We start from the raw sequence: 27,879 nt of genomic DNA, 5'->3' as shown, positions 1-27,879 counted from the left end.
AAATGTAGACTTAAAAAGAAAACCTGAGGAACTTGTGGTATGTGTTATCTGAAAAGATGTATCCTTTAGACACAAAGGGGCCATTACAAACAATAGATTTCCTTGGGGAAGGTATTGCTTAGCTTTTTATGGTGTTTTTATATCAAACCCAGATTAATCAATGTATCTAATTTTAATTGTTAAATGCTTATTAGCCATGAAACACCTGATACAGGAACAATTCAACATCACTATCACAAGAAGAAAAAATTTTCAGGCAGCTTTTTGTAGAATTGTAATGTTTCAAGTGCTTTATCTTAATTATTTGCCCTGCTTTTATTCAGTGTTGAAGTTTTTGTGCATGCTCAGTTCAGATGGTAATAAAGTAGATAACGTGTTTTGCTTCATAAAAACCCCACAAAAAAAATAACTTAAATGCATATGTTTATATTTATTATGATCATCTAATTGCTAATTTACGATTGTGATGAGGTGTTTTACAGTTTACCTTTGGCATTTTGTATCTGTATATTTTGTCAGTGTTGAGTGTTGCCTGATTAACAATCAGAAAAAAATAGAATTTCCTACATGAATAAATATTTGGATATGAAATGTTCTGCTACTTTGCTTACAGTCACAATATCCATACAACATTTCTGGGAGTGACCTTCTTTAGGCATTGTTGCTAGGATACGTACCTGCTTCAACTTTTTTGCCCTCTTTGAGCTGGTTGGCCACGTGTTTTGGAAGCATGGCATACAGTAAAGCTTCAGTTTTCTTCTTTTCTTCCTCTAAATGTTTAGATAAAATGCGTAGCTCTTCCTTTTTTCTCTCAAGCTGATTTGACAGTTCCATTTCAGCCAGCCTTTGTTGGTTTAATAAAATAAGATCCCTTGTGACATCGTGTGGAGCTATATCAGAGATATGCATCTGTCTTTCTTGCAATTCATGCAAGCTACGTAATAGTGGAGAACACAAGTATAACATGCATTGGAAGGACTCCATCCATATCATTTGACCTGAATTTAAAAGTACAAAACGGTAAACAGTATATTGTACTCAAGGAAATAACTCAAGGAGGTAACATCAAAGCAAACCAAACCTTCTTAGGTTAAACAATATTTCAGTCACACATTTGGGATCTACTTTAAGCCATACTACTATTCAGTAGTTAATATATAGTTTTTGGTATTTTTTTCATAAGGGATAGATATTTCTTAGATTTGACAGCTATTCAAGCTAATACTTAAAGGGACATACTACAATAAATTGTTTATGTTGTGCATTATTAGATTGTGCAACTTTTGCATTGGAGATTCTACATTACCATGAGTTTATCTCTCACAAGGGGTTAAACAACCTAAGTAAAGTCTCACAGATACCAATCAGAATATAGCCAGTGAGCCAATCAGTAGCAGCCATTGCATGTAGCAACCAATTACAGGCAATACTTTGGGAGGTTAAACATACAGTAATCTAGTATTAGTATTAGTAGAGAAAACAATGACATAAGATTTAGAGTATGTGCTTTTTCCATTAAATTTCCTTTTTCATAAGATACCATCCTTTAAGAATACTCTGTGATAAAACAAATGCATATACAATGTAATCATTTAACATACAACGTTGCCTTTAATATTCTATGTTTATAGGGAAAGCACTTTGCAAAACTCAGTAGAGGTTATAGAGCTTTACTGGAAAGAAGATACCATGTTCACACTTATTGATATATTTGTAAACATACCTCTTAATTCTAGCATTGGTCGATTTCTCCAGGACTCTGGCATCATTTCCCTCTTTGTGCGGAATACAAACTGACTGTTAATAAACTTCCGCACGTTAGAAATTGTTAAGGTGACTTCTGGGTGCATTGTGCTAAAGTACTGGTCCAGCCGAATTCCCATGGTCTGGAGACCAGGAACAATTTTTTGAATGCTCACACCAGCTTGTTTTACCCGTAGCTTCCCATTGCAAAACAGAGAAAATAAAACAAAAATCAAAGAAAAAATTATTTTATATATATATATTTAGTATATATGTATTTCTCCTGGATGAAAACACAATGATTTTATGTTATGATATTTCATAATTTGCAAAGCAAATAAACAACAAATTACTTGCGCATGAAGGTTATCAGATAGGCTGCCTCTTGCTTATAATGCCTGCAGACGTGTTGGCTCAAATACTGTCTATATACATCCAGTACCCACAACCCTTATAGCAAAACCACCAGTAGGAATGAAGACATCATCAAATATTTTCAGCATATGATTATACTGTTATGACAAAAAAGCTTTTGACACAGTTTTAACAGATAGTAAAATAAGCCAGTTGACTTAAGTTAGTGGAGGTCTTCTAATGGCTTCAGAAACTGAGGTTCCGATACTACAGAAGTTTTCTGGAAAACGAGTCTAAGTAGAAGGATTTTACCTTGGTTTGCTGCCTTATAATTTTAATGAAGCTACATCTAACATTCAAACACAATCAATGTACATACAGGACAAATCCTTAATTTAGGCCCATTATCTTCTGGATCATAACTGTGATATTATTGCAACTTTATTTGAAGCTATCTTATTTGATGATCTTCTGCAGTCTGGTACTGTTTCAGTGGGAAAATGTCCTGCAGTGGACTAAATTGCTGCAGAGTTCTGTAAATAGCCATGCCTGATTGAAGCTCTCTAAATAGTCAAACTAAACTGGGACTGTTTATGAGCTTAAAGAAAAGACTAGACAGTGTTGGTATCCCTTATACTCTAAAGGATTTTATCGAGGTAGTGGTGGGAAACAACTGTTATTTCAGAGATCATTTTCATGAGAAGCATTCCATTTCTAGCCCTGTTCTCTCAGCTAACCCTTGGCTGTCTGTACCTGCTGCCTATGTGTCACTTCCTGAACCTATGCAGCCTGTATTCACTCATATACCCCTTATCTCAGATCTGATTATTTTTTTTAATAATAAGTCTAACTTTTGTCTTTTGGTCTGATGACTACTGAATCTGAGAAGCCTATCCACAAAAATGTTATTTGTCCCATGACATACAACTATTTTTGCATTATTGCTCCCATTCTCTTTTGGTCCCTGTGGACAGCAAGTGGCCCTAATTTTAATAGTGTACATATTGGCTCACTGCCAAGTGTTGTGATTTTCAGGATAAACACCATCCACTCTGCCAATAGGGAATAACTTCATACCCTCAACACATCACTAATATTTGTTCCTACTGATCCAGTCTCATGCCTTTTGCACTTGCTGCACCTGCATCCTGCTCATTGTACCTGCTGGGCCTTCTTTGTGCCTATTGTGCCTACTGGACCTGCTTCCTGCCTATTGTATACACTGCACCCACATCCTGCCTATTTGACTTGCTATCTGCCTATAGTACCTGCTTATCCTACTACCTGGTTATGGTACCTATTGGATCTCCTATATACCTATAGCACCTGCCCTTTTGTGCCTGCTACATGCATATAGTTCCTCCTGGGCCTGCTACCTATTGGACTGGCTACCTGCCTATATAACCTGCTGGGCCTGCTACCTAGTTATAAAACTTGTTGGGTTTAATACCTGTCTATAGTACCTGATGGGCCTGCTACCTTGCTACAGTACCAAATGGCCCCAATAGGACATTCTGAGCTTGCTACCTATCTATAGTACCTGCTTGGTCTTTTTCCTTTACTACTTGCTGGAACTGCTACCTGTCTACAGTACCTGCTGAGTCTGCTAACTTCATGTCCTATTTGTTTGCCATCTGTCTATCACTCCTGCTGGTCATGGTACCTCCCTATAGCACCCTGTGCACTTGCTATCTGTCTATCACTCCTGCTGGTCCTGCTACCTCCCTATAGCACCCTGTACACTTGCTATCTGTCTATCACTCCTGCTGGTCCTGCTACCTCCCTATAGCACCCTGTACACTTGCTATCTGTCTATCACTCCTGCTGGTCCTGCTACCTCCCTATAGCACCCTGTGCACTTGCTATCTGTCTATCACTCCTGCTGGTCCCACCCTGTGCACTTGCTATCTGTCTATCACTCCTGCTGGTCCTGCTACCTCCCTATAACACCCTGTGCACTTGCTATCTGTCTATCACTCCTGCTGGTCCTGCTACCTCCCTATAGCACCCTGTGCACTTGCTATCTGTCTATCACTTCTGCTGGTCCTGCTACCTCCCTATAGCACCCTGTGCACTTGCTATCTGTCTATCACTCCTGCTGGTCCTGCTACCTCCCTATAGCACCCTGTGCACTTGCTATCTGTCTATCACTCCTGCTGGTCCTGCTACCTCCCTATAGCACCCTGTGCACTTGCTATCTGTCTATCACTCCTGCTGGTCCTGCTACCTCCCTATAGCACCCTGTGCACTTGCTATCTGTCTATCACTCCTGCTGGTCCTGCTACCTCCCTATAGCACCCTGTGCACTTGCAGTGGCGTCACTAGGGTTGGTGTCACCCGGTGCGGTAAGTTATGGTGTCACCCCCCCCCCCCCAGAAAGCAGACACACACAAAAACACAGGCAAACACACATACAAACACTCAGACACACTTAAAACATACTCAGATGCACACACAAACACTCGGAAACACACTCAGACACACACACAAAAACACACACACAAAAACACTGAGACACACACACACAAAAACTCAGACACACACTTACAAAATATGTAAACTGCACTGCATTAATTATAAAGCGCATGCCTAGAGCGGCTCCCTGGCTCAGCAGAGCATCAAATGAAAGATAAACAGAGCACTAAAGAAAAGTTTTAGGCGCAAACTATGAAAATTCTGCTCTCTGACTCTGTTCCAAGCCTGTCAGTGCACAGCCTACCGCTTCTTATGGCCAATCACCTCTGCACTCTGCCCACCCCCAGACCCCCGCCCGCCCTCCTACCTGTTCAGTGTGCACTTAGTGTACCGTAACCGTAATGGTCTGGTGGGCATCATACGTGGCTCCTTCACTTTAAAGACAGTGTCAAACAGTCATGCAGTCAGGTGCCAGGCATCCCCTCATGATTTGCCAGTTCCCGTTTAGAGAGACAGCACAGCAGTGAGTGACTCCACTGCTTCACATGTCACTGAGCAGTGAGCACAGATAGGCAGGCAGGTTTAGGCTAGCAGTGCAACTTTGCAAGCCCCAGGGCATGCCCACAACATTCATAGGGAAATTGGGCAGGGGAAAAGCAAAGTACAGACAAAACTATTTGTTGAAATTGCAGCACTGGCTCAAGGGGCAAAAAAATTGTGTGTCTACATCTTCCCCAGTCCCACCAATGTTCACAAATGCCAGCCCCTCTAATAAAAAAAAAATCTATGCATCTCAACATTGTATTTCTTTGAATTTCAATAAAATTAAAAAAAAAAAAAAAAAAAAAAAAAAATTTTTTTTTTTTTTTTTGGTGTCACCCCCTGGAGGGTGTCACCCGGGTGCGGCCCGCCCCCCCCGCCCCCCCCTAGTGACGCCACTGTGCACTTGCTATCTGTCTATCACTCCTGCTGGTCCTGCTACCTCCCTATAGCACCCTGTGCACTTGCTATCTGTCTATCACTCCTGCTGGTCCTGCTACCTCCCTATAGCACCCTGTGCACTTGCTATCTGTCTATCACTCCTGCTGGTCCTGCTACCTCCCTATAGCACCCTGTGCACTTGCTATCTATCACTCCTGCCGGTCCTGCTACCTCCCTATAGCACACTGTGCACTTGCTATCTGTCTATCACTCCTGCTGGTCCTGCTACCTCCCTATAGCACCCTGTACACTTGCTATCTGTCTATCACTCCTGCTGGTCCTGCTACCTCCCTATAACACACTGTGCACTTTCCATCTGTTTATCACTCCTGCTGGTCCTGCTACCTCCCTATAGCACCCTGTACACTTGCTATCTGTCTATCACTCCTGCTGGTCCTGCTACCTCCCTATAGCACCCTGTGCACTTGCTATCTGTCTATCACTCCTGCTAGTCCTGCTGCCTCCCTATAGCACACTGTACACTTGCTATCTGTCTATCACTCCTGCTGGTCCTGCAACCTCCCTATAGCACACTGTACACTTGCTATCTGTCTATCACTCCTGCCGGTCCTGCTACCTCCCTATAGCACCCTGTGCACTTGCTATCTGTCTTTCACTCCTGCTGGTCCTGCTACCTCCCTATAGCACCCTGTGCACTTGCTGTCTATCTTTCACTCCTGCCGGTCCTGCTACCTCCCTATAGCACCCTGTACACTTGCTATCTGTCTATCACTCCTGCTTGTCCTGCTACCTCCCTATAACACACTGTGCACTTGCTATCTATCTATCACTCCTGCTGGTCCTGCTACCTCCCTATAGCACCCTGTGCACTTGCTGTCTGTCTATCACTCCTGCTGGTCCTGCTACCTCCCTATAGCACCCTGTGCACTTGCTGTCTGTCTATCACTCCTGCTGGTCCTGCTACCTCCCTATAGCACCCTGTGCACTTGCTATCTGTCTATCACTCCTGCTGGTCCTGCTACCTCCCTATAGCACCCTGTGCACTTGCTATTTGTCTATCACTCCTGCTGGTCCTGCTACCTCCCTATAGCACACTGTGCACTTGCTATCTGTCTATCACTCCTGCTGGTCCTGTTACCTCCCTATAGCACCCTGTATACTTGCTATCTGTCTATCACTCCTGCTGGTCCTGCTACCTCCCTATAGCACCCTGTGCACTTGCTATCTGTCTATCACTCCTGCTGGTCCTGCTACCTCCCTATAGCACACTGTGCACTTGCTGTCTGTCTATCACTCCTGCTGGTCCTGCTACCTCCCTATAGCACACTGTGCACTTGCTATCTGTCTATCACTCCTGCTGGTCCTGCTACCTCCCTATAGCACACTGTGCACTTGCTATCTGTCTATCACTCCTGCTGGTCCTGGTACCTCCCTATAGCACCCTGTGCACTTGCTATCTGTCTATCACTCCTGCTGGTCCTGCTACCTCCCTATAGCACCCTGTGCACTTGCTATCTGTCTATCACTCCTGCTGGTCCTGCTACCTCCCTATAGCACCCTGTGCACTTGCTATCTGTCTATCACTCCTGCTGGTCCTGCTGCCTCCCTATAGAACACAGTGCACTTGCTATCTGTCTATCACTCCTGCTGGTCCTGCTACCTCCCTATAGCACACTGTGCACTTGCTATCTGTCTATCACTCCTGCTGGTCCTGCTACCTCCCTATAGCACCCTGTGCACTTGCTATCTGTCTATCACTCCTGCTGGTCCTGCTACCTCCCTATAGCACACTGTGCACTTGCTATCTGTCTATCACTCCTGCCGGTCCTGCTACCTCCCTATAGCACCCTGTGCACTTGCTATCTGTCTTTCACTCCTGCTGGTCCTGCTACCTCCCTATAGCACCCTGTGCACTTGCTGTCTATCTTTCACTCCTGCCGGTCCTGCTACCTCCCTATAGCACCCTGTGCACTTGCTATCTGTCTATCACTCCTGCCGGTCCTGCTACCTCCCTATAGCACACTGTACACTTGCTATCTGTCTATCACTCCTGCTGGTCCTGCTACCTCCCTATAGCACCCTGTGCACTTGCTATCTGTCTATCACTCCTGCTGGTCCTGCTACCTCCCTATAGCACCCTGTGCACTTGCTATCTGTATATCACTCCTGCTGGTCCTGCTACCTCCCTATAACACACTGTGCACTTGCCATCTGTTTATCACTCCTGCTGGTCCTGCTACCTCCCTATAGCACCCTGTACACTTGCTATCTGTCTATCACTCCTGCTGGTCCTGCTACCTCCCTATAGCACCCTGTACACTTGCTATCTGTCTATCACTCCTGCTGGTCCTGCTACCTCCCTATAGCACCCTGTGCACTTGCTATCTGTCTATCACTCCTGCTGGTCCTGCTACCTCCCTATAGCACCCTGTATACTTGCTATCTGTCTATCACTCCTGCTGGTCCTGCTACCTCCCTATAACACACTGTGCACTTGCTATCTATCACTCCTGCTGGTCCTGCTACCTCCCTATAGCACACTGTACACTTGCTATCTGTCTATCACTCCTGCTGGTCCTGCTACCTCCCTATAGCACCCTGTACACTTGCTGTCTGTCTATCACTCCTGCTGGTCCTGCTGCCTCCCTATAGCACCCTGTGCACTTGCTATCTGTCTATCACTCCTGCCGGTCCTGCTACCTCCCTATAGCACCCTGTGCACTTGCTATCTGTCTATCACTCCTGCCGGTCCTGCTACCTACCTATACTATATTTGGGCCTGTATCTTGCCTATAGTACTTGGGATTGATACCTGTTGATAGTTCCTGCTGGTACTGCTATCTGCCTATAGTGACTGCTGAGTATGTCACCTCTCTATAACTCCTTCTACCCTGTCATCTGTTTTGTTTTTTCTACCTTAGACGTGTGGTCCCTTAACAGGTATTTGGAATATGCTCCAAATATAGTAAATATCTAATTCTACTCACTTTATAGTCATTTAACTATTTTGCAAAGTTTTTTTTTTTTATTATTTCTGAAGTCAATGGAGACTTAATAAAGTAAAATAACTTTTTTTTTTTAACAAAAGGCCGCTTTAGGGCTTTTAAACAATCTCTTGGTAAAATGAAGACACTTGTCACATGGCTACATTTAAAGTAACAAGATATTGCTTAGTCACATTATATCTATAAAGAGCCATACAGCTTAAAGTCTAAAAAACTGGTGGTGCAGCTTCAGTTACGCACAATAACATCAAGGCTGAAATATCTGATATTATAGTAAGCAATATAGTTATGCAGTCCACGTATTACCAGCTGGGAGATTTATATAATGAATTATATATGGTCATACTATTATCCGGGGTTGTGAATAAGGGTTGTAAGTGGTAAATGAGTAGAAATTATTCTATAATGATATCATTGTGGGCGCTTCTTAATGTTTAAGAATGTAACTGAAATTTACTTGTAATTACTTGTTATTTTATTACTTGTTATTAATGTCTGTCAGAAAGAGAACAAATATTTACACAAAACATTATTAAATTACATTTCATTCTCACAAACATACTATATTAAAAGGACATTGAACTTGTTTCCATCATGCAAATGGAGCAGTACTTAAAAATGCTGTTGATTTTTAAAACTAGATGCAAAAATGAAAAAATGACATTTAAGTTCATTGATATTTTTAGTTACTTTCATGTCATATTAACCTCTTGGCTGCAGCACTTTGCATAGCAACACATTTTAGCTCTCTGATCCAAGCAGCTTTGGAAGAAAACCAAATGAGTTATAATTGCTTTGCTTTAACAGGATGAAATTAGGTTGAAGATATTGGGTTTATTTGTAAGCTGTTCACTGCTCAAGAAAAATACAAGCTTTTTAGTAATGGGGTTGAATAAAACGTTGATTAACTGCTTATTGAATTTTGAGCCATGTGCAGTTTGAATCAATAATGAGGAGAAAACACCACCAGAATAAGCGATGTATTTATGTCTGCATATTTTTTTTTATTTACTCAGGTGTTGTGAGCGCTTCATACTCTGTACAAACATAAAACTTTCAGAGAGAGATAGCCTGTTCTGATTGGCTAATATCTATCACTGAATGTACATAGCTGTAGTTTTCTTTTCTTTTTTTTTTTCTACTCGTTTATTAGTAGTAATAAAGGGATGGGTAGGGAAGCGCATAGAAATTGTATTTGAATAGCCAAACTCCACCAGTTCCCTTATTTAGAGAAACAGAATAGAAAAGGGTTGCCTCTGTCATTTTATTAGCAAAATAATGAAAGTATAATGCAAAATTGTATTATTGCATGTAATAATCATTTTAGATAGCATTAATCATTTTAATGCTTAAGGAAGTATATAAAGAATATTGCATTCCATTTACAAACAATATATAAAAATCTGCCAAAGCAAAATAAAAAATGAATAAAAAGAATAATTCTTAATATCGTTATCATTATTCGCAGTAGCATTAACATTAGCAATAGTGTTTGCTATATCTAGTTTAGGTAAACTACATATTAAAAGGGGGAGACATTTGGGGATTTGTTGTCTTCAGTGTCCCTATGGACAAACCAACACTAACTAATGGCGAAAATAACAGTTCTAATCTAGGATGTTCATAGTTTATTGATTAAAAATAACACCTAATAATTATATTGATAAATTAACTTTAAGTTTTAATGCAAAAAAATGTTTACTGCTTTATTTGTAATGGCCTAGATTACAAGTGGAGCACAAATATCTCTAGAGTGCAATTCTTCCAGTTTTGTAAAAATATTTTTTTTTTAGTGCACGTGATAGTCTAGTACGCACATCTACATGCCAGATAGCATGGAAGCAATTATTCCCTCACATAAACGACTTCTATGGGGGCACACAGTAACTCATGATATATAACCCTCAAGCGCAAAAAATCTGCTCAAGTAGTTCTTTGTTTTGTTCTATGCTTTATTATTTCAGTGAAATTTAACCATAAAATATTTCCCACATACGTACATACTTACATTTATATACACATATACATAATCCTTTGAACCCTTTCCTGTCCCGCCTCTTACCCCACCCTATCCATTTAATTTTCCCAGAAAACTTTATAATACCTTTGTTTCCTAAGTATTAAGTGTAAATATGTATGTGAACACATACATACATATATACGCAAATAAACATAGAAATACCCATGTATACACTTATATAAACATACAGTATATACACTTTGAACTCTTCCCAATAAAATGCCTTGAAACATGCAATATAATTTTTATTCATTTTTAATGTGTTTAACTTGACATTCCAATAAGTAAAAAAATTCCCTTCATATTTTAATATATATATATATATATATATATATATATATATATATATATATATATATATATACATACATATATCTGTGTATAATAGATAGATAGGAATATATATATATATTTATATATTTTTATATATATATATATTAAAAAAGAAACTAATTATATATATTTCAAAATTAAAAAGAACATTTGAATGTAAAGTATTCATAATTTGCTTCAAGATTAGCACAGTTGGTCTAATCCAGTGTTGACTTTTGCTCGTACGCTAACATTTTACTTTCAACTTGCGCATGAGCGATAAAGTTATTTAGCACCACTTGTAATCTGGTCCATAATATATAATGTAAAACAGATTGTAATGGTCAATGTGTTAATCTATTAATGATTTTAAGGGGAATATTCTATTATCTAAGGGGAATATTCTATTTGAATAGCCTATGAAAATATATTAAAGACTCAGAGGTTATATTATATAACAAACTAAATGCTTTTGTGTACATTTACCAATTAAAATAATTGTATCTACAAAAAAATCTCCTTAACAGTCTAAAGGAATTATTAGAGACAGTAGCATAGTTTCTAACATACTCAGATTGTTCTACCACAATTCTAAAATACAATTTAGAACAGAATGAGAATAGCCTTATGGATATCTCACTTAATCATTATTTGCTTTACCATATTCATCTGTACCACACAGATTAGATATATTATAACAATACATCAGCCCAGCAGGAACTATCAGTTGGAAATATTGTACGTATGGCTAGTTATTAAATGTTTGTAGTGTCAGCCTTTTCTCTCTCTCCTGCACAACATTCTCTTGATTGCACTGATTGTTTTCATGCTTGTGAGATGCTCCCTGGCACAGCAATTAAGAGCCATTTATAGTAAATAATTGTCACATTATTGCTTTGTGCTTTGACTGTGTTTATTGTCGTCATGCAGGAGTTGGTCTAAAATTCATTCCATTGCTTCAGTTCTCTGTTATCGAGGAAAAAAAATCGACTGTTATTAGAAGCAAGGTGACCTTCAAAACTGTTTCAAAATCAGAGAGAAATTGTGTATTCATAAACAGTGCGTTTATCTTAACTGCCAGAGGAAACCTCATCTAGCAGCAAACATATAGCAATAAAGTTTCATAAAAAATGCAACCAATAGGCAGCTGACTTTAATATTAAAAAATGAAAAACACAGAGAAAGATCATAATAAAATGAAATACCTCTTCATCAAATACTATGTGAAAAGGAAGGCCATCGCAAAATGTTTTAACATCAACCCAGAGTTGTTTTGGATAGACCGGTATAAATCCCCTTAACATTTTGCCTGCAAAAAACAAGACGTTTGTATCATTGTTATTTTTTAAAAATTAGAACTATTACATTGACATAGATACCACTTGTTTGTGAAACATATATCTTGCAGAGATAAAAATCTTAACTGGGAAATTGTGGAATTCCTAACAATTTATTATAATTAATGGAACTGTATTTAACACCCAAAATTACTCCGGATTACTTTACCCTAACAATACAGACATGCAAATATTTTACAATCCCATTTTGCAAATGTGTTTCCTAAATGTTGTGGTTGTAATAATTATTGCTTTTTTGCGTTGCTAGGGATTCTCATTTGATGTGTGAGATATCATGCACTGGGTTACTTAAAGGGACATGAAACCCAAAATATTTCTTTCATGATTCAGATAGAACATACAATTTAAATAAAACTTTCCAGTTAACTTTTATTATAAAATGTCTCTTATTTTCTTAGCATGCTTTGTTGAAGGAGCAGTAATTAACTATTGGAAGCTGCCTAAACACATTGGGTGAGCCAATGACGAAGGGCATATAGTTGGAACCACCAATCAGCAGCAGGCTCCTAGTAATGCATTGCGGCTCCTGAGCTTTTCAACAAAGAATATCAATAGAACAAAGCAAATTAGATAACAGTTGAAAATTAGGCAGGCGTTTAAAATTGTATGCTCTATCTCAATCATGAAATTTTAATTTTCACTTTACTGACCCTTTAATATAACTATATTTGTTAACAGTGGGATATACATTTATGAAATGCTGGAAAAGATAGGGGAAGAGATGCTCAGAAACTGGTCTTGCTTTACAAGGTCTCTAAGCAACTTCATGAGTTTATAGGAATCCAACCCATTGTAAATAAGAATAAAAAGCATTACCTTTTCCAAGATGCACAATTCCTCTTATTGTTGCCCAGTGATTTTTTTTTACAGGGCAAACTTGGCCTGTTCTGTCCCGTAGTTTGTTAAAAGCCTTTTCAATATTCTACAAATAAAAAAAATAGAAATATTGGCATAACATGTATAAACATTTTTGTTAGGTTTTATTAACTGTAAGATTGTAAAAAAAAAGATTACATTTTCTACTACTGACATTGGATAGATCAGCACTAAACATGATTGCAAGAGATGCAGAATAATTAACCAGAATAGCACTCACATGCGCAATTATATATGATATTATTTTCATAATCTATTTTTTAATTATCTCTTATTAACAGGTAATTAAGAGAAACTTTATCATAACATAAGAAACAAGTTGGTTAGGGGACCCTCTGTTATCTGACCTTGAAACTCTTAATTACTGTAGAATGGCACTAGGCACATGTGTTGTTTATTTAAATTATTCTCACAAGTGATCACACATGAAGAGTCTTAACAGACATATTCAATCAGCCAGTTCTCTTTAACCTCTACTCTAACAGGCCCATTTATCAAGCTCCGTACGGAGCTTGAAGGGCCGTGTTTCTGGCGAGTCTTCAGACTCGCCAGAAACACAAGTTATGAAGCAGCGGTCTAAAGACCGCTGCTTCATAACCCTGTCCGCCTGCTCTGAGCAGGCGGACAGGAATCGCCGGAAATCAACCCGATCGAATACGATCGGGTTGATTGACAGCTCCCTGCTGGCGGCCGATTGGCCGCGAGTCAGCAGGGGGCGGCGTTGCACCAGCAGCTCTTGTGAGCTGCTGGTGCAATGTTAAATGTGGAGAGCGTATTGCTCTCCGCATTTAGCGAGGTCTTGCGGACCTGATCCGTAGTGACGGATCAGGTCCGCAAGCCCTTTGATAAATGGGCCCCTATGTGTTTCAGTGGTGCCATGCGGCCATTTTAAGAGAGATTCAAATCAGAGTATATATATATCTTGTGACCTCCTGTGAGCATAGTTTGCTAGAAACAAATAAGTCATTTTTCTAATTAGATTACATTAGATTCTAATTAGATTACATTAAGTGCCTCATTTTTGTCTCTCCTGTTATGATGTCAAACTTTTTGAAAAAGAAACAAGTTTGAAGTTTTTAGTATACACTATTGTATTTTGCCTTTATTCCATGATACTGTTCTTGCTCACGCTAATAAATTGTATTATTGTTTTGAAGCATCTGACAGAGGGCTAGATTACAAGTGGAGCGGTATTTAGCACTTCCGCTTAAACGTAAACACAGCTAAAAGTAAGCTTTTTGCACTTGTGGGTTAGAGTGCGTAAAAATGAAACTTTTGTGCTGAAGCAAAACACCACATGCGCTAACTTCAGGTCTTTGGATACCACAACCGTGATAACTGTTTCTCCCAGTAAACTGCGATGTAGAGCGCAGAAGAAAAAAAAAACTAACACTTAACGGTTGCACGCTAACCCGACAGGAGCTATTAATATTTTATATCCAATGTTCTTCACATACAGATATATATACCTATATATATATATATATATATATATATATATATATATATATATATATATATATATATATATATATATATATATATATATTCGTATAGATATATAGTTATAGATATACACTAGTGTTCAAAAGTTTGGGGTCACTTAGAAATGTCCTTGTTTTTTAAAGAAAAGCACATTTTTATGTTCAATAAAATAACATCAAATTGATCAGATATACAGTGTAGACATTGCTAAGGTTGTAAATTACTATTGTAGCTGGAAACTGCTGATTTTTAATGAAATATCTACATAGGTTTACAGAGGCCCATTATCAGCAACCATATGTCCTGTGTTCTAATAGCACATTGTGTTTGCTAATCCAAGTTTATCATTTAAAAATTGATCATTAGAAAACCCTTTTACAATTATGTTAGCACAGCTGAACGCTGTTGTGATGACTGAAGAAACAATAAAATTGGACTTTATTAGACTAGTTTAGTATCTGGAGCATTAGAAATTGTGGGTTTGATTACAAGCTCAAGATGGCCAAAAACAAAGAACTTTCTTCTAAAACTTGTCAGTCTATTCCTGTTCTGAGAAATGAAGGCTATTGCATGCGAGAAATTGACAAGAAACTGAAGATCTCGTACAACACTGTGTACTACTCCATTCAGAGAGCAGTGGGAGCCCCCAGTGCACAACTGAGCAAGAAAACAAATACAATAGGGTGTCTAGTTTGAGTAAGGGACGCCTCACAGGTCCTCAACTGGCAGCTTCATTAAATAGTACTTTGCAAAACACCAGTCTCAACTTCAACAGTGAAGAGGCGACTCTAGGATGCCCTCCTTCTAGGCAGAGTAGCAAAGAAAAAGCCACATCTCAGACTGGCAAATAAAAAGAAAAGATTAAGGGCCATATTACAAGTAGAGTGTTATTTAACGCTTTTGTTCGCACGCTTCAATTGAGCAAAAAAGTGGGGAAAAACCCTGACATGAAAATATTAATATTTCACATTACAATGTTCTTCACATAGCAGAATATGTTCTATTTATTCATAAATACATATTTCTACATGTATCTGATGGTGTTTTGGTACAATATATATGTATATAAGAGGCAACTTGGAATGTGAAATGTTTACAGTAAATACACAGTATAACACTTTATTAAAAATGAATATTGCATAAATATACTTGAACATGTTTTCATCTACTTGACTGTAAAGGGATCCAATGCACTTATACATATGTATTTATGTGTTTATGTGTGTATATATGTCTGTAAATACATATAAACACATATAAATACCTATATACATATGTACACACATATAAACATATATATATATATATATATATATATATATATATATATTTACATATACATATTTAAACATGTATATGTATCTCTATGTTAAAGCCCTTTGAAGCCTTTTTTTCCCCCTAACACCTGAGACCTCATATCTTTGAGCCCTTATAACTTTTTTGTGTAATTTTTTTTTTTAAATAATTTTTATTAGATGGTGTTATTATGAGTGTAACTGTACTTTTAAATGTATTTTTCATGAGAATGCGGCATCTCGACACACGTTAACTTCAATTGCGCTCAAGCAATCACATTTACTTTCAAATTGAAATACGAGCGCTACACTCGACTTGTGCAAACAGCCATGATAAACCCTTTTTTTGTTTGCGCGTAACTGTAAGCATGCCACTCATAAACTGACCCTTAGATAGGCAAAAGAACACAGACACTGGACAGAGGAAGATTGTAAAAAAGTGTTATAGACAGCCATATCGAAGTTTGAGGTGTTCAGATTACAAAGAAGAACATTCGTGAAACGCAGACCAAATTAAAAGATAGGCTATCACTCCATTCTGCAACGTCATGCCATACCCTGTGTATGGAGCTTGATTGGAGTCAATTTCCTCCTACAACAGAACAATGACCCAAAGCACAGCTCCAAACTATGCAAGAACTATTAAGGGAAGAAGCAATCAGCTGGTGTTCTGTATTTAATGGAGCGGCCAGCACAGTCACCAGATCTCAACCCTATTGAACTGTTGTGGGATCAGCTTGACCGTATCGAACGTAAGAAGTGACAATCAAGCCAATCCAATTTGTGGGAGGTGCTTCAAGAAGCATAGGGTGAAATCTCTTCAGATTAACTCAATAAATTGACAACTAGAATGCGAAAGGTCTGCAAGGCTATAATTGCTGCACATGGAGGATTCTTTAACGAAAGCAAAGTTTGAAGGACACAATTATTATTTCACTTAAAATTCATTATTTATAACCTTTTCAATTACTATGGGCCAGATTACAAGTTTAATTGCGCTCGTATTACGAGTTGAAAGTAAACGCAATCGCGTGAGCGCAATTGCCTTTTATGCTAGAATGATTACCTCGACTTCAGAGCTCTCGTTAACTGTTTCGCAAAGTGTCACAAAATACATCAAAAATACATTACAAAGTACACTTACACTTATAGTAACACCATATAATAAAAAATATTTTAAAAATATATAAAAAAGCAGCCAAATGAATTTAACATAGAGATACATTCATATACATGTCTAATGATAGATATGTATGTATATATCTATCTTTGTATATTTTTGTATTTATATGTATTTATATGTGATTGTGTATATATGTATTTTTGTATTTATATGTGTATATATGTATTTAATACATATATAAACACATCAATACCAGGGCCGGACTGGGAATAAAAAGCAGCCCTGGAAAAATATGAAGACCAGCCTTATTTTCTGTTGAGACTGTAGAATCCACATGCCCCATTTGTCTCAAAGGGGATTACTGGGACCCGTGTTCCCCAATATTTTTTTTCAGAATTAAATTATATTACTTTGTATTAAATAAAAATCTCAGATTGATGAGGGGCGGAGCCGACTACCAAGATGGAAAGTCGCATTTAGGAGAAGCTCCGTGTGATAGTTTACATTGGGACCAGATAAGCATGTAATCCATCGCACTTTTTAGCCCTTATTAGACTGATACCCCTTCATAATTAGCACTGCTGCTGCAGATCACTAAAAAAAAGAGGAGTAAGACCTTGTACCGGAGCCACTCAGACACCGGAGTTACATCCAGACCACGCCGGAGACGGGCCCACTCATTACCCGCAACAGGTGAAGCTGCAGATCATCAGTGTCCCGCTCCGGACTACAAGTAAGACCTTGTTAAAGGCCACCTTAGCATTTGCACCTTAACTTGCACTAAGACACCGGGTGGGGCCCGAAACTAGATTCACACGCCATCTTAGACTGCAGCAGCTCTCAGTGAAAGCGCACGCAGCGCATACATTTTTGCTCAGGGGTACAGCGTAAGGGCCTTAAAACTTATGGACTTTGCTCATGAAGTAAACACTTACTTGGGACATTCTTGCTAATCGGATAGTAAGTAAGAAAAAGCACTTTTTACGACCCAATCTGCACACGTGGCTTGATGCGACACAAATAGTTTTGCACTCTGCCTTCAGATCACTAAATTTGGAGTCGCATTTGAATCTCAATAGGACACAAACCTCATTAAAGGCACAAACAATCGAAGTGATTCAAGTTAGCAATAACCGTATAGACTCACTGGAAATCTTATCACCCCCACTAGGCCGCAAGCTGCAAACATATAAACAGCACAGATTACGCGCCAAGTTGCACGGCATCACTAGTATCACAGGATGTCTTCAAAGCGGCTCACAAAAGGGGACAAAGCAGCAAAATCCACTTCAGCTGCAAGCACCAAACTGAACACCTATTTTAAAGCTTTAACCACTTCACAGCACTCCGATGCAGAATTAGATGAAGAGGCAGGAGAAATGTCTACAAATACATCCCCTAAATCAACAACATCAGAGAAAAGTGCCCCATTGACAAGGGCTGATATAGATTCTTTACCAACCAAAGCAGACTTTAATACCCTATTGCATCAAGTCGCAAAGATTGTAAAGGATGGCTTGGCAGAAGTCAGGAAAGATTTAGTAGATATGGGGGAGAGAATTGAATATATAGAAGAGCAAGCAAATGACACCAACAATGTATTAGATGGTCACTCTAGATGCCTCTCGATACAAGACATTGAAATTCAGCAATTAAAGAGCCACCTGGAGGACCTAGACAATAGGGGGAGACGGCAGAACCTGAGAATTAGAGGAGTACCTGAGAATGTCACACAGGATCTCACCCCACAATACCTGCAAAGACTTTTTCATTTTCTAACAAAAGATAACACTGCACCCCCATACCAGCTAGACAGAGCTCATAGGGCTCTTAGACCCAAACCGGGAGATGCTGACCCCCCACGGGATATAATCATTAAATTTCATCAATACCAAGATAAAGAACTGGTCGCGCAAGCAGCGAGGAAAGCATCTCCCCTCAGCTTCGAAGGTCACACAATACAAATCTATGCAGACCTTAGTCCCATGACGCTGAATAACAGAAAAGAAGCCAGGTACCTCACCGAACACCTGCGAGAACTGGAGATTCCCTATAGGTGGGGATTCCCCTTCTGCTTAAGAGTAAACAAAGGAAACAAAGTTGCCACTTATAAATCCACTGAGGATCTTGAAGAATTCTGCAAATTGATTGACATTCCACTGCCTACCCTACCATCAATACACAAGAAATCCCTTACAGGAACCAACCTAACAGGGAGACGCAGCTTCCACAGCGGCCCCATTGGCAAAAGGTCAACCGGAAAAGAACAAGAAACCAGACACCACCAATACAGAATAACTCGAAAATGGTGGAGGACACCTGATTAATTAGGTGCAAGACCTAAAAATAAGGACGTTTGTCCAAAATGAGAGCTCACCCTCCATCAGAAGGACTTTAAATTGAGAGTATGAAGACCTAACCGAGACCACATATACCTGTAGCATGTGGAATTCAAGAATCTAATAATATCTGTTTCCCTGTAGAAGCTAGATGAATACTGAGCTAATTCTATAAACCTCACAAGATATGCATGTAACATAGAATTCATTTACTGTTCATTTCCCAATGTGAATGTTGAGATTATTTCAATTTCTATCCACCCCCTACCTAGTTTAATTTAGACACTACTGTGTTTAAAGATCAAGATATGTTATTTGTTGTTGATAGCTTTGTTATGTTATCATTGATTTTTCTTGTTATTGTTGTTCTGTTTTTAAGAAGTCAGCAAACGATTCCTCAGAGATACTATTCCCACATAGGTGTTTCAACTGTTCATGAAGGCATTAGAAATCCTAGTAAGCCCGGATATAGAGAAAGCAGCGGTAAGTCTCGTACTTTTCTGGGGGCGGGGGGGGCTGGCCTACACCACACCACAGTACACGCCAACAAACCAACCGATAAGCAAAAACATTCAGATCTAGTAGATTATGGCTAATAAACAGTTAGTGTTGCTGTCCCAAAACTGTAGAGGCCTTAACTCTCCCACAAAGAGGTCTATAGCCCTTAACCACTTCCGTAAACTTAAGGGTGACATCATTTTCATCCAAGAAACCCATTTTCTGGGATCTCATGCCCCAAAATTTAAATCAATAGATTACCCTTTAGGTTTCTTTAATGACAACCCAAACAAGAAGATAGCAGGAGTTGGGGTCTTGTTCAATAAGAATGTCCCCTTTCAATTATTAGATAAATATGTAGACAGAGAAGGCAGATTCCTTATACTGAGAGGTTCTATATTCGAAACGCCAGTCACATTGGCTTGTGTTTACGCTCCTAATGTGAAACAAGCAAGGTTTATTAGGAGGGTATGTGAAAAACTCCTCGAACTCAAGACGGGAATATTAATAGTGGGTGGTGACCTGAATGTACCCCTAGAACCGAAAATAGATAGCTCAGCTTCTAGTTCAAAGGGACCCCACAATGTCAGCATAAATGTCGCAGACAGCCTTAAATCAGTATCTCTAGTGGATGTATGGAGACTACAGCATGCACGCTCCAGAGACTTTACCTTTTACTCATTTGCAAAGAAATCATACTCTCGAATAGACTACCTATTGTTAGAACACAGACATCTCACTTTAGCAACCCACACAGAAATCACCCCGGCAGCTTGGTCTGACCATGCGACTGTACTCTTAGAGATGGACTGGCCTACAAAACCTCTGAGACACTCATTTTGGAGAATAGATGACTCACAACTCCACGACCCTGTGATAGTAAAGGACATTAGGGATAAACTGGAAGAATACTTTACTCATAATTCTAACTCAGTAGATACGAAGGGTGTCCTATGGGAAGCTCATAAAGCGGTAATAAGAGGCAATCTTATTAGCCACAGCATTAGATTAAAGAAACTCCATAACCTGACTTACAAAGAACTAGCGGCAGACTTACACAGAGCAGAAAACAATCATAAACAGACCCCTGCTGACGATAGGTCCCTCACTAAATTAACAGAGGCTAGACTAGCATTTAACTCATATCTAACCAAAGTAGCTCATAGGAAGGCATTATTCTTAAACAAGGTGTATTTCCAGGGAGGGAATAGAGCGGGAGCATTATTAGCAAAGGCCCTACATAAAAAGACAGCCAAACACCATATTTTCAACATAAAAGACAGCTATGGAAATAACACCCATAAGAGTCCAGAGATAGCGGAAGTCTTCAGGCGCTTCTATGACAACATCTATAACTTAGATAGGTCCCTGCCTTCCCCAAACGCAATAGATATAGACAACTATTTGAGGTCAATAGACCTCCCAAGACTAAGCGAACAACAAAAAATGGTACTAGAGGAACCAATTACAATACAAGAAATCCTTCAGGCTATTAAATCTCTGCCTACAGGAAAGAGCCCTGGGCCAGATGGCCTATCGAATAAATATTACAAAACATTTAGTACGGTACTAGCGCCCTACCTGCTCTCACTGTTCCAAGCCATTGATGAAAGAGAACAATTTCCCATCCTAACAAAAGAAGCGCATATCGCAGTGATACCGAAGCTAGAAAACTTATCAGATACCCCATCTAAATTTAGACCAATATCCCTCCTAAATACGGACTTGAAAATCTATGCGAAAATCCTGGCAACTAGAATCAGTGCCTTCCTCCCATCCTTAATACATACAGACCAGGTTGGGTTTGTCCCTGGCAGAGAAGCCAGGGACAACACCATAAGAGCTTTACAGTTAATAGAATATGCTAAGACACAGGGATTAAGCTCCATATTATTAACGTCTGACGCAGAAAAGGCGTTTGACCGCCTTAACTGGTCTTTTCTATTTGCCACCCTAGAAAAATTTGGCTTTGGAAAATTAATAATAAACAGAATCCAGTCAATGTACCTTAAACCAACAGCAAAGATTAAGGTAAATGGTGTATTGTCTGATTCCTTTCAGATAGGAAATGGGACAAGGCAAGGATGCCCTTTGTCTCCCTTACTATTCGTGCTGAGCATTGAGACACTGGCAGCGCGTATAAGACAGAATGAGCAAATTAAGGGGATATCTTTGGGTCCTAACAACTACAAGGTCTCGCTTTACGTGGATGATGTACTGCTATCTCTTACCTCCCCAGACACATCCCTTCCCGCGGTGACAGAGGAGTTTAGGGAATTTGGTAAACTATCGTTCTTCTCAATTAATCACCAAAAGTCTGAGATATTAAACATAAATTTAACGGAAAAGGAGTTAGACTCGCTAATGAGGGACTGTCCCTACCAACTGCAACCCAAGACAATTAAATATCTAGGAATAAACCTAACGCCCAGAAATAAGCTTCTGTTTAGTGCTAACTTTAAATCACTCTATAATAACACACAGTCTGACCTGAAGGACTGGGGGTCGAAGCCCATCTCTTGGTGGGGGAGGATTCAAACATTGAAAATGACAGCTCTCCCCAGAATCTTGTATATTATGCAAGCACTACCAATACATCTTCCACACAACTTTCTCAAGCAACTGCAGGCTTTGCTAAATAAATATGTTTGGGGCTCGATAAAGCCTCGAGTAGATAGGAATACTCTTTACAAAACTCTAGCGACCGGGGGGGTGGGACTTCCTTGCATAGCGACATATTATAGATCAATAGGAGTACAGAGGGTATTGGATTGGAACAGGAACGAGGCTACAAAGGCTTGGATAACGATTGACTCCCACATACTGAAAACCCCGCAAGTGGGATCCCTGTGCTGGATTCCCAAGTCACATAGACCAGTAGCGACTACCACCTTCAAATTCTACACCTCAGTATTTACGATTTGGGATGAGGTCCTGAGGACTTGCCCTTCCATCTCAACATTGAGATCACCCCTGACCCCAGTGTCCCCGAACGCAGAATTCTTGGGTGGCATGGACTATAGCCTGGTAAACAAAACTCTAGATGAGATTGGATACACGATACCCATACATAAGGTTTTGAACGGACAGAGACTTAAAGACAGACAAGAACTAGGGGACATCCTGAATGGGGTTTTTGCAAGCTGGTTAAAATATGGACAACTGCGACACCTTTTTGACAAGTCTGAGCATAAGCCTGACTGGACGAGACCTATGACCCGCTTTGAGACCATATGCACTGCTCAAGGCCCCCTACGACACACATTATCATTAGCAAAATCCATATTACAGGGAGACGGCAGGGTTACACGACCGTCATATACAAACAAATGGCAGCAAGACCTAAATATTGCCCTAGAGGACAAAGAATGGAGCAGGATTTATGCTCTGGTGAAGAAATCATCATCATCCACTAGAATTCTAGAGCTCAATTATAAGTTATTGTCCAGGTGGTACCTGACACCATCACGCCTTAAAAGTATATACCCAAATTCATCCGATCTCTGCTGGAGGGGATGCAGCCTCAGGGGAACTATGTCCCATATGTGGTGGGACTGCCCCGTGGTCAGGCCATTTTGGCAGGAGATAGAACTCTTTTTTAGACAACTATTGGATGACACATTTACACTAACCCCCGTTATTGCACTATTGAACGCCCTCCCCAGAAACATATGCCAACTTAGACAAAAGGTGATCCAGTTCTCCCTGAACTCAGCCAGGTCTTTGATAGCTAGCAAGTGGAAAACCCCTGTAAAGCCTACAGTGCAGGAGTGGCTGAAACATGTAGATGACACTCTACTTCTAGAGGAATACAGTTATTTTAAAACACAAAGAAAGGCCCTATTTCTAGACATCAAATTATACTGGGATCTAACAAAAGCAAGTTTCACACACTCACGGCTGGCCGAGCCCCCAACGCCCCCAGGGCGAGAAAAGATGATAGACTCAGGGAGGTAATTAATCACCCCAGTAGAAGTATTAATGACAGACTGTAAACTATGATACTAATGAGCACATTGCCATCATATTGACCGCCCAGTCTATATTTATACCAGGATAGATGTATTTCAGAAAGTACTTTTTATACGTTAAGCTAATGTGTTTTGTATCGCTAAGTTCAGTAGAGGGATTTATAATAAATTGTAGACTTTGACACTACTGTGCACACTGCCTTCAAAATACCCACCTAGGCTATGTCTACACCAGGAAAGATATATCTCAAAAGTAACTGCTATATGTTAAGCTGACATGACTCATGTTATTAAGTTAAATGTTTTAAGAAATGTGATTTTACCATGTTCAATGTATTTTTGTGAAAACCAATAAAACTTTTTGAAAACAAAAAAAAAAAAAAAAAAATCTCAGATTGATGTTATATAACAAAGAAAGTACACAGAAGTCCCGGCTAACCGCTGCAAGGATCCACAAGTCCAGGTAAGTAAAACAATTTCCAATTTTATTTCAGTGCTTTAAAAACAAATACAAGGGTAAAAACAAGTCAGTTGATCAGAGGACCTGATCGAACTGTATGGCAGATAAGTGCATACGCGTTTCATGCGGGTCTCCCGCACTTGGTCACTGTATATATATATATATATAACAACCCTACAACCCAAATGCATCCATTAATCACCCCTTTAAATTGTAGCTTTCCAGCCCCAGCTGCTGCAGCCCACCGGGAAATCTCCTGGTGACCTGGTAGGCCAATCCGGCCCTGATCAATACAATATGTACACACTTATAGACATGTAAATAAGTGCATTGGAGCCCTTTACAGTTAAGTAAATTAAAACATGTAAAATCATATTTATGCAATATTCATATTTAATAAAGTTTTATACTGTGTATTTACTGTAAATATTTTACATTCCAATGTTCTGCACTTAGCAGAATATGTTCTAAGTATTTCTAAATATATATTCCTATATATACAGTATATATATACCTATATATGATCATATATATATATAGTATATAAAGATCCAAAAAAAGACAGCACTCACTGGACTTGAAAGTAAAAATTAACTTTTAATTATCCAGAGTTAAAAATGGGGGATAGGCATGACATTTCGATGCTGTACTAGCATCTTTATCAAATGGCCCAAGGTGAAAGGGGTGATGCTTCAGGGTAGGTGCATCACACTGCCTATCCCCCATTTTTAACTCTGGATAATTAAAAGTAAATTTTTACTTTCAAGTCCAGTGAGTGCTGTCTTTTTTGGATCTTTGTATTTTTTTCTGACATATGCACCATGGCAGATGCAATGCTGTTGACAAGGAGTGCAATCCCTAGTTGGACATTATATATATATATATATATATATATATATATATATATATATATATATATATATAGTGCCAAAAAAACATCAGATATATGTAGAAATATGTATTTATGAATACATAGAACATATTCTTCTATGTAAAGAAAATTGGAATGTGAAATATTCATATTTTTATGTCGGATTAGCGTTCTTGAGAATGTGCGATTGGGTATGCACATATGTGAATATGTGATCAGGTATGCGCATATGTGAATATGCGATCGGGTGTATGCATATGTGAATATGTGATCAGGTATGCGCATATGTGAATATGCGATCGGGTGTATGCATATGTAAATATGTGATCGGGTATGCGCATATAAGAACATGCAATCGGCTTTGCATGCAAGTAGGGTGTTAGTTTTTTTCCCCCTGATTGTTCTCAACTGACTTCTATTGGTGTGGAGGTTATTGTTTGTGCATTAATTTTATTTGAGCTAAAAGTTAGCTGTTTGCGCTCATTAGGGTTAGTGCAAGATAGCGCAAACTTTTTACTTTCAACTGTATAATAATACTAACGCAACCCGACGAGCGCAAAAAGTTTACTTTTAGCGCAATTAGCAATTTTCATGAATGTTTTCATGGAAAGTTAGGAAATGTCTAAATGACCCCAAACTTTTGAACGCTAGTGTATATTTTTTACATTAACATTATAAGACATATATCTAGAAATATATGTTTAATGTGAAGAACATAGGAATGTAAATGTGCACATAAGCCCGACAGGAGTACACTAATTCTTCATGTGTGCTAACCCGACATGAGTTATATTAAGGTGTGCCATCTATTTATACAAAATATTGAAAAATATTAATAGTTAATGTAAATAGTTATTATAGATGTACTAATATATTCTAAAACAATCGATAGAATATATATGTATATTTTACTGTAACTATAACTATTAATATATTTTTTTTTTTTAAATCAATATTTAATATTTACATAACGATATTCTTCATGTGCTCTATATATAGGCATAGCAATTTAAAAATACAAAGAACAATTTCCCTTTTTTTTTTTTAAATATATGAATGTTAAATATTTACAGAAATTACACAGTGAAACAAATGATTTTTAAATATTGTTATAGAATTATTATCTAGACACACACACATACATACACACACTCATACATATATATATATACTGTAGCACGCCACTTGTAATCTAGACCAGAATTTACAGGAGGCTTTAATGGAACCTGAGAGCTGGTATTGTTATTTTACTTTTATATTTAACATCGATCCCATTTTTACTCACATGATGCTGTATATAACTCAACAGGCTTGCTTTGTGGAGATTTTTTTAGAAGACTTACCCAGTCTGATTTTTCATACACAATGTGGTTTATATGAAAAAATGATACTTGCCCCTATTAGTAACAGTTTTAGTCAGGGTTAAAATAAGAGTTCTTTTCATCAGTATTATTTGAAATAATAGATCTAATTAGGGGTAAATGAGACATTATGTATTATTCCTGACATTCTCTATACAGGTAAAGGGCTGTGTCACCAGTTCAGGGTTTTAACCATAAAGACCTTCAACTATAGTTTTAGCAGCAAAAACCAGAACACAATTAAAAAAAAACAGAAAAGGGCAAATCAGCAGTCTCATTTACACTAATTTTTAACAATTAACATAATTGAAGACTGGACAACATCACAGGCCAAGCAACCACTATAAATAGACTCTGTAGACTGAAAAGTGCCGCATGCCCTATCCCTGAACTTACTTTCTGCTGGTCCTGATAGCCATGATACGAACAATAACAGGTTTACAACACAGAATAAAACCACAAAAACAAACACAGTGCATACTGTGCACAAACCAGTATAAAACTGCATGTAAATTAACCACTTCAGTGCAGAGGAATTATCTGCTGGGTCTGATTTTATAAAGCTCTCTGATCTGGTGAGATTATCTAAAGCACCTGCTCAGTACCATGAGTTGTGTTTTATGTTTGATGAGAGGCACTTCCTCAACCCTTTAATTGCTGGGGAGAAGGTCTATTAAACAGCCCTTATAACACTTAGAGGGGAATCATTATTTGAATGATGAATGTCAGCACTAGAGGTTAGGTTACTTGTTAGTGAGACTTTAATGTTTGCCTAGAGGATCCGATCAAGTACAAGAAAGGATCATGGGAAATGATGATAACCTGTTCTCTGGATACCGTGGAGTTTCTTTATGGAGTGACTTTTTACAGAGCTCCTATTACACCCTTTTTATTTAGTGGGCATGAGGGAACATATGCCTTCTAGCATGCAGGTGACCACACCAATAATGATGAACACTTGTGCCACTAGGCACCAAGAAGTTTGAGTGGAGTTCTTCTAGAAACCCTGCCTACCCGCACAGGGCAAGATTACAAGTCGGACTGTAAATCATTTTTTTGCAGTTGCCAAAACCCCTGCACGCGTTATAGGTTTTTTGCATTTGGGGTTGCGTATTTCTTACAAGTTAGTTGCAAAATAACTTATTTTGCACACGTTAACCCGCATAATCCAGAAAGCCAAATCGTGTGCACGTTCACGTATTCCCCCATAGAAGTCAATGAAGAAGACAAATAGAAAAAAAAGCTAAAACCATAATCTGTTGTGCAAAGCCCATGACGTGTTTTCCTTGAAAAGTGTACAATAAAATGCGAATATTTCATATTGCAAGAATGTTTTCTTAAAGGAATATGTTCTATTAATTTGTAAATAAATATTTCTCTAGATATGTGATGATTTTTGGACAGATATATCCATTTATAGCGAGATATGTATATGATTATATATGTCTAGA

The 27,879-nt window shown here is 38.6% G+C and overlaps 1 protein-coding gene across 1 annotated transcript in view; it reads right to left on the bottom strand.

The window, feature by feature from the left end:
* LOC128657351 (guanylate cyclase soluble subunit beta-2-like) overlaps positions 1-27,879 on the bottom strand; it is a 197,775-nt gene that overhangs the window by 60,630 nt on the left and 109,266 nt on the right. The window contains exons 8-11 of the mRNA XM_053711665.1: positions 12,966-13,071; positions 11,997-12,100; positions 1,724-1,940; positions 678-998 (exon numbers count right to left, since the gene is read on the bottom strand). Of these exons, the coding sequence (XP_053567640.1) occupies positions 678-998; positions 1,724-1,940; positions 11,997-12,100; positions 12,966-13,071 (748 nt within the window). The remainder of the gene's footprint in view (positions 1-677; positions 999-1,723; positions 1,941-11,996; positions 12,101-12,965; positions 13,072-27,879) is intronic.

This window comes from Bombina bombina, chromosome 4, assembly GCF_027579735.1.
Source record: "Bombina bombina isolate aBomBom1 chromosome 4, aBomBom1.pri, whole genome shotgun sequence".
NCBI classification, from domain to species: domain Eukaryota; kingdom Metazoa; phylum Chordata; class Amphibia; order Anura; family Bombinatoridae; genus Bombina; species Bombina bombina.
This window is presented reverse-complemented; position numbering and strand designations above follow the sequence as displayed.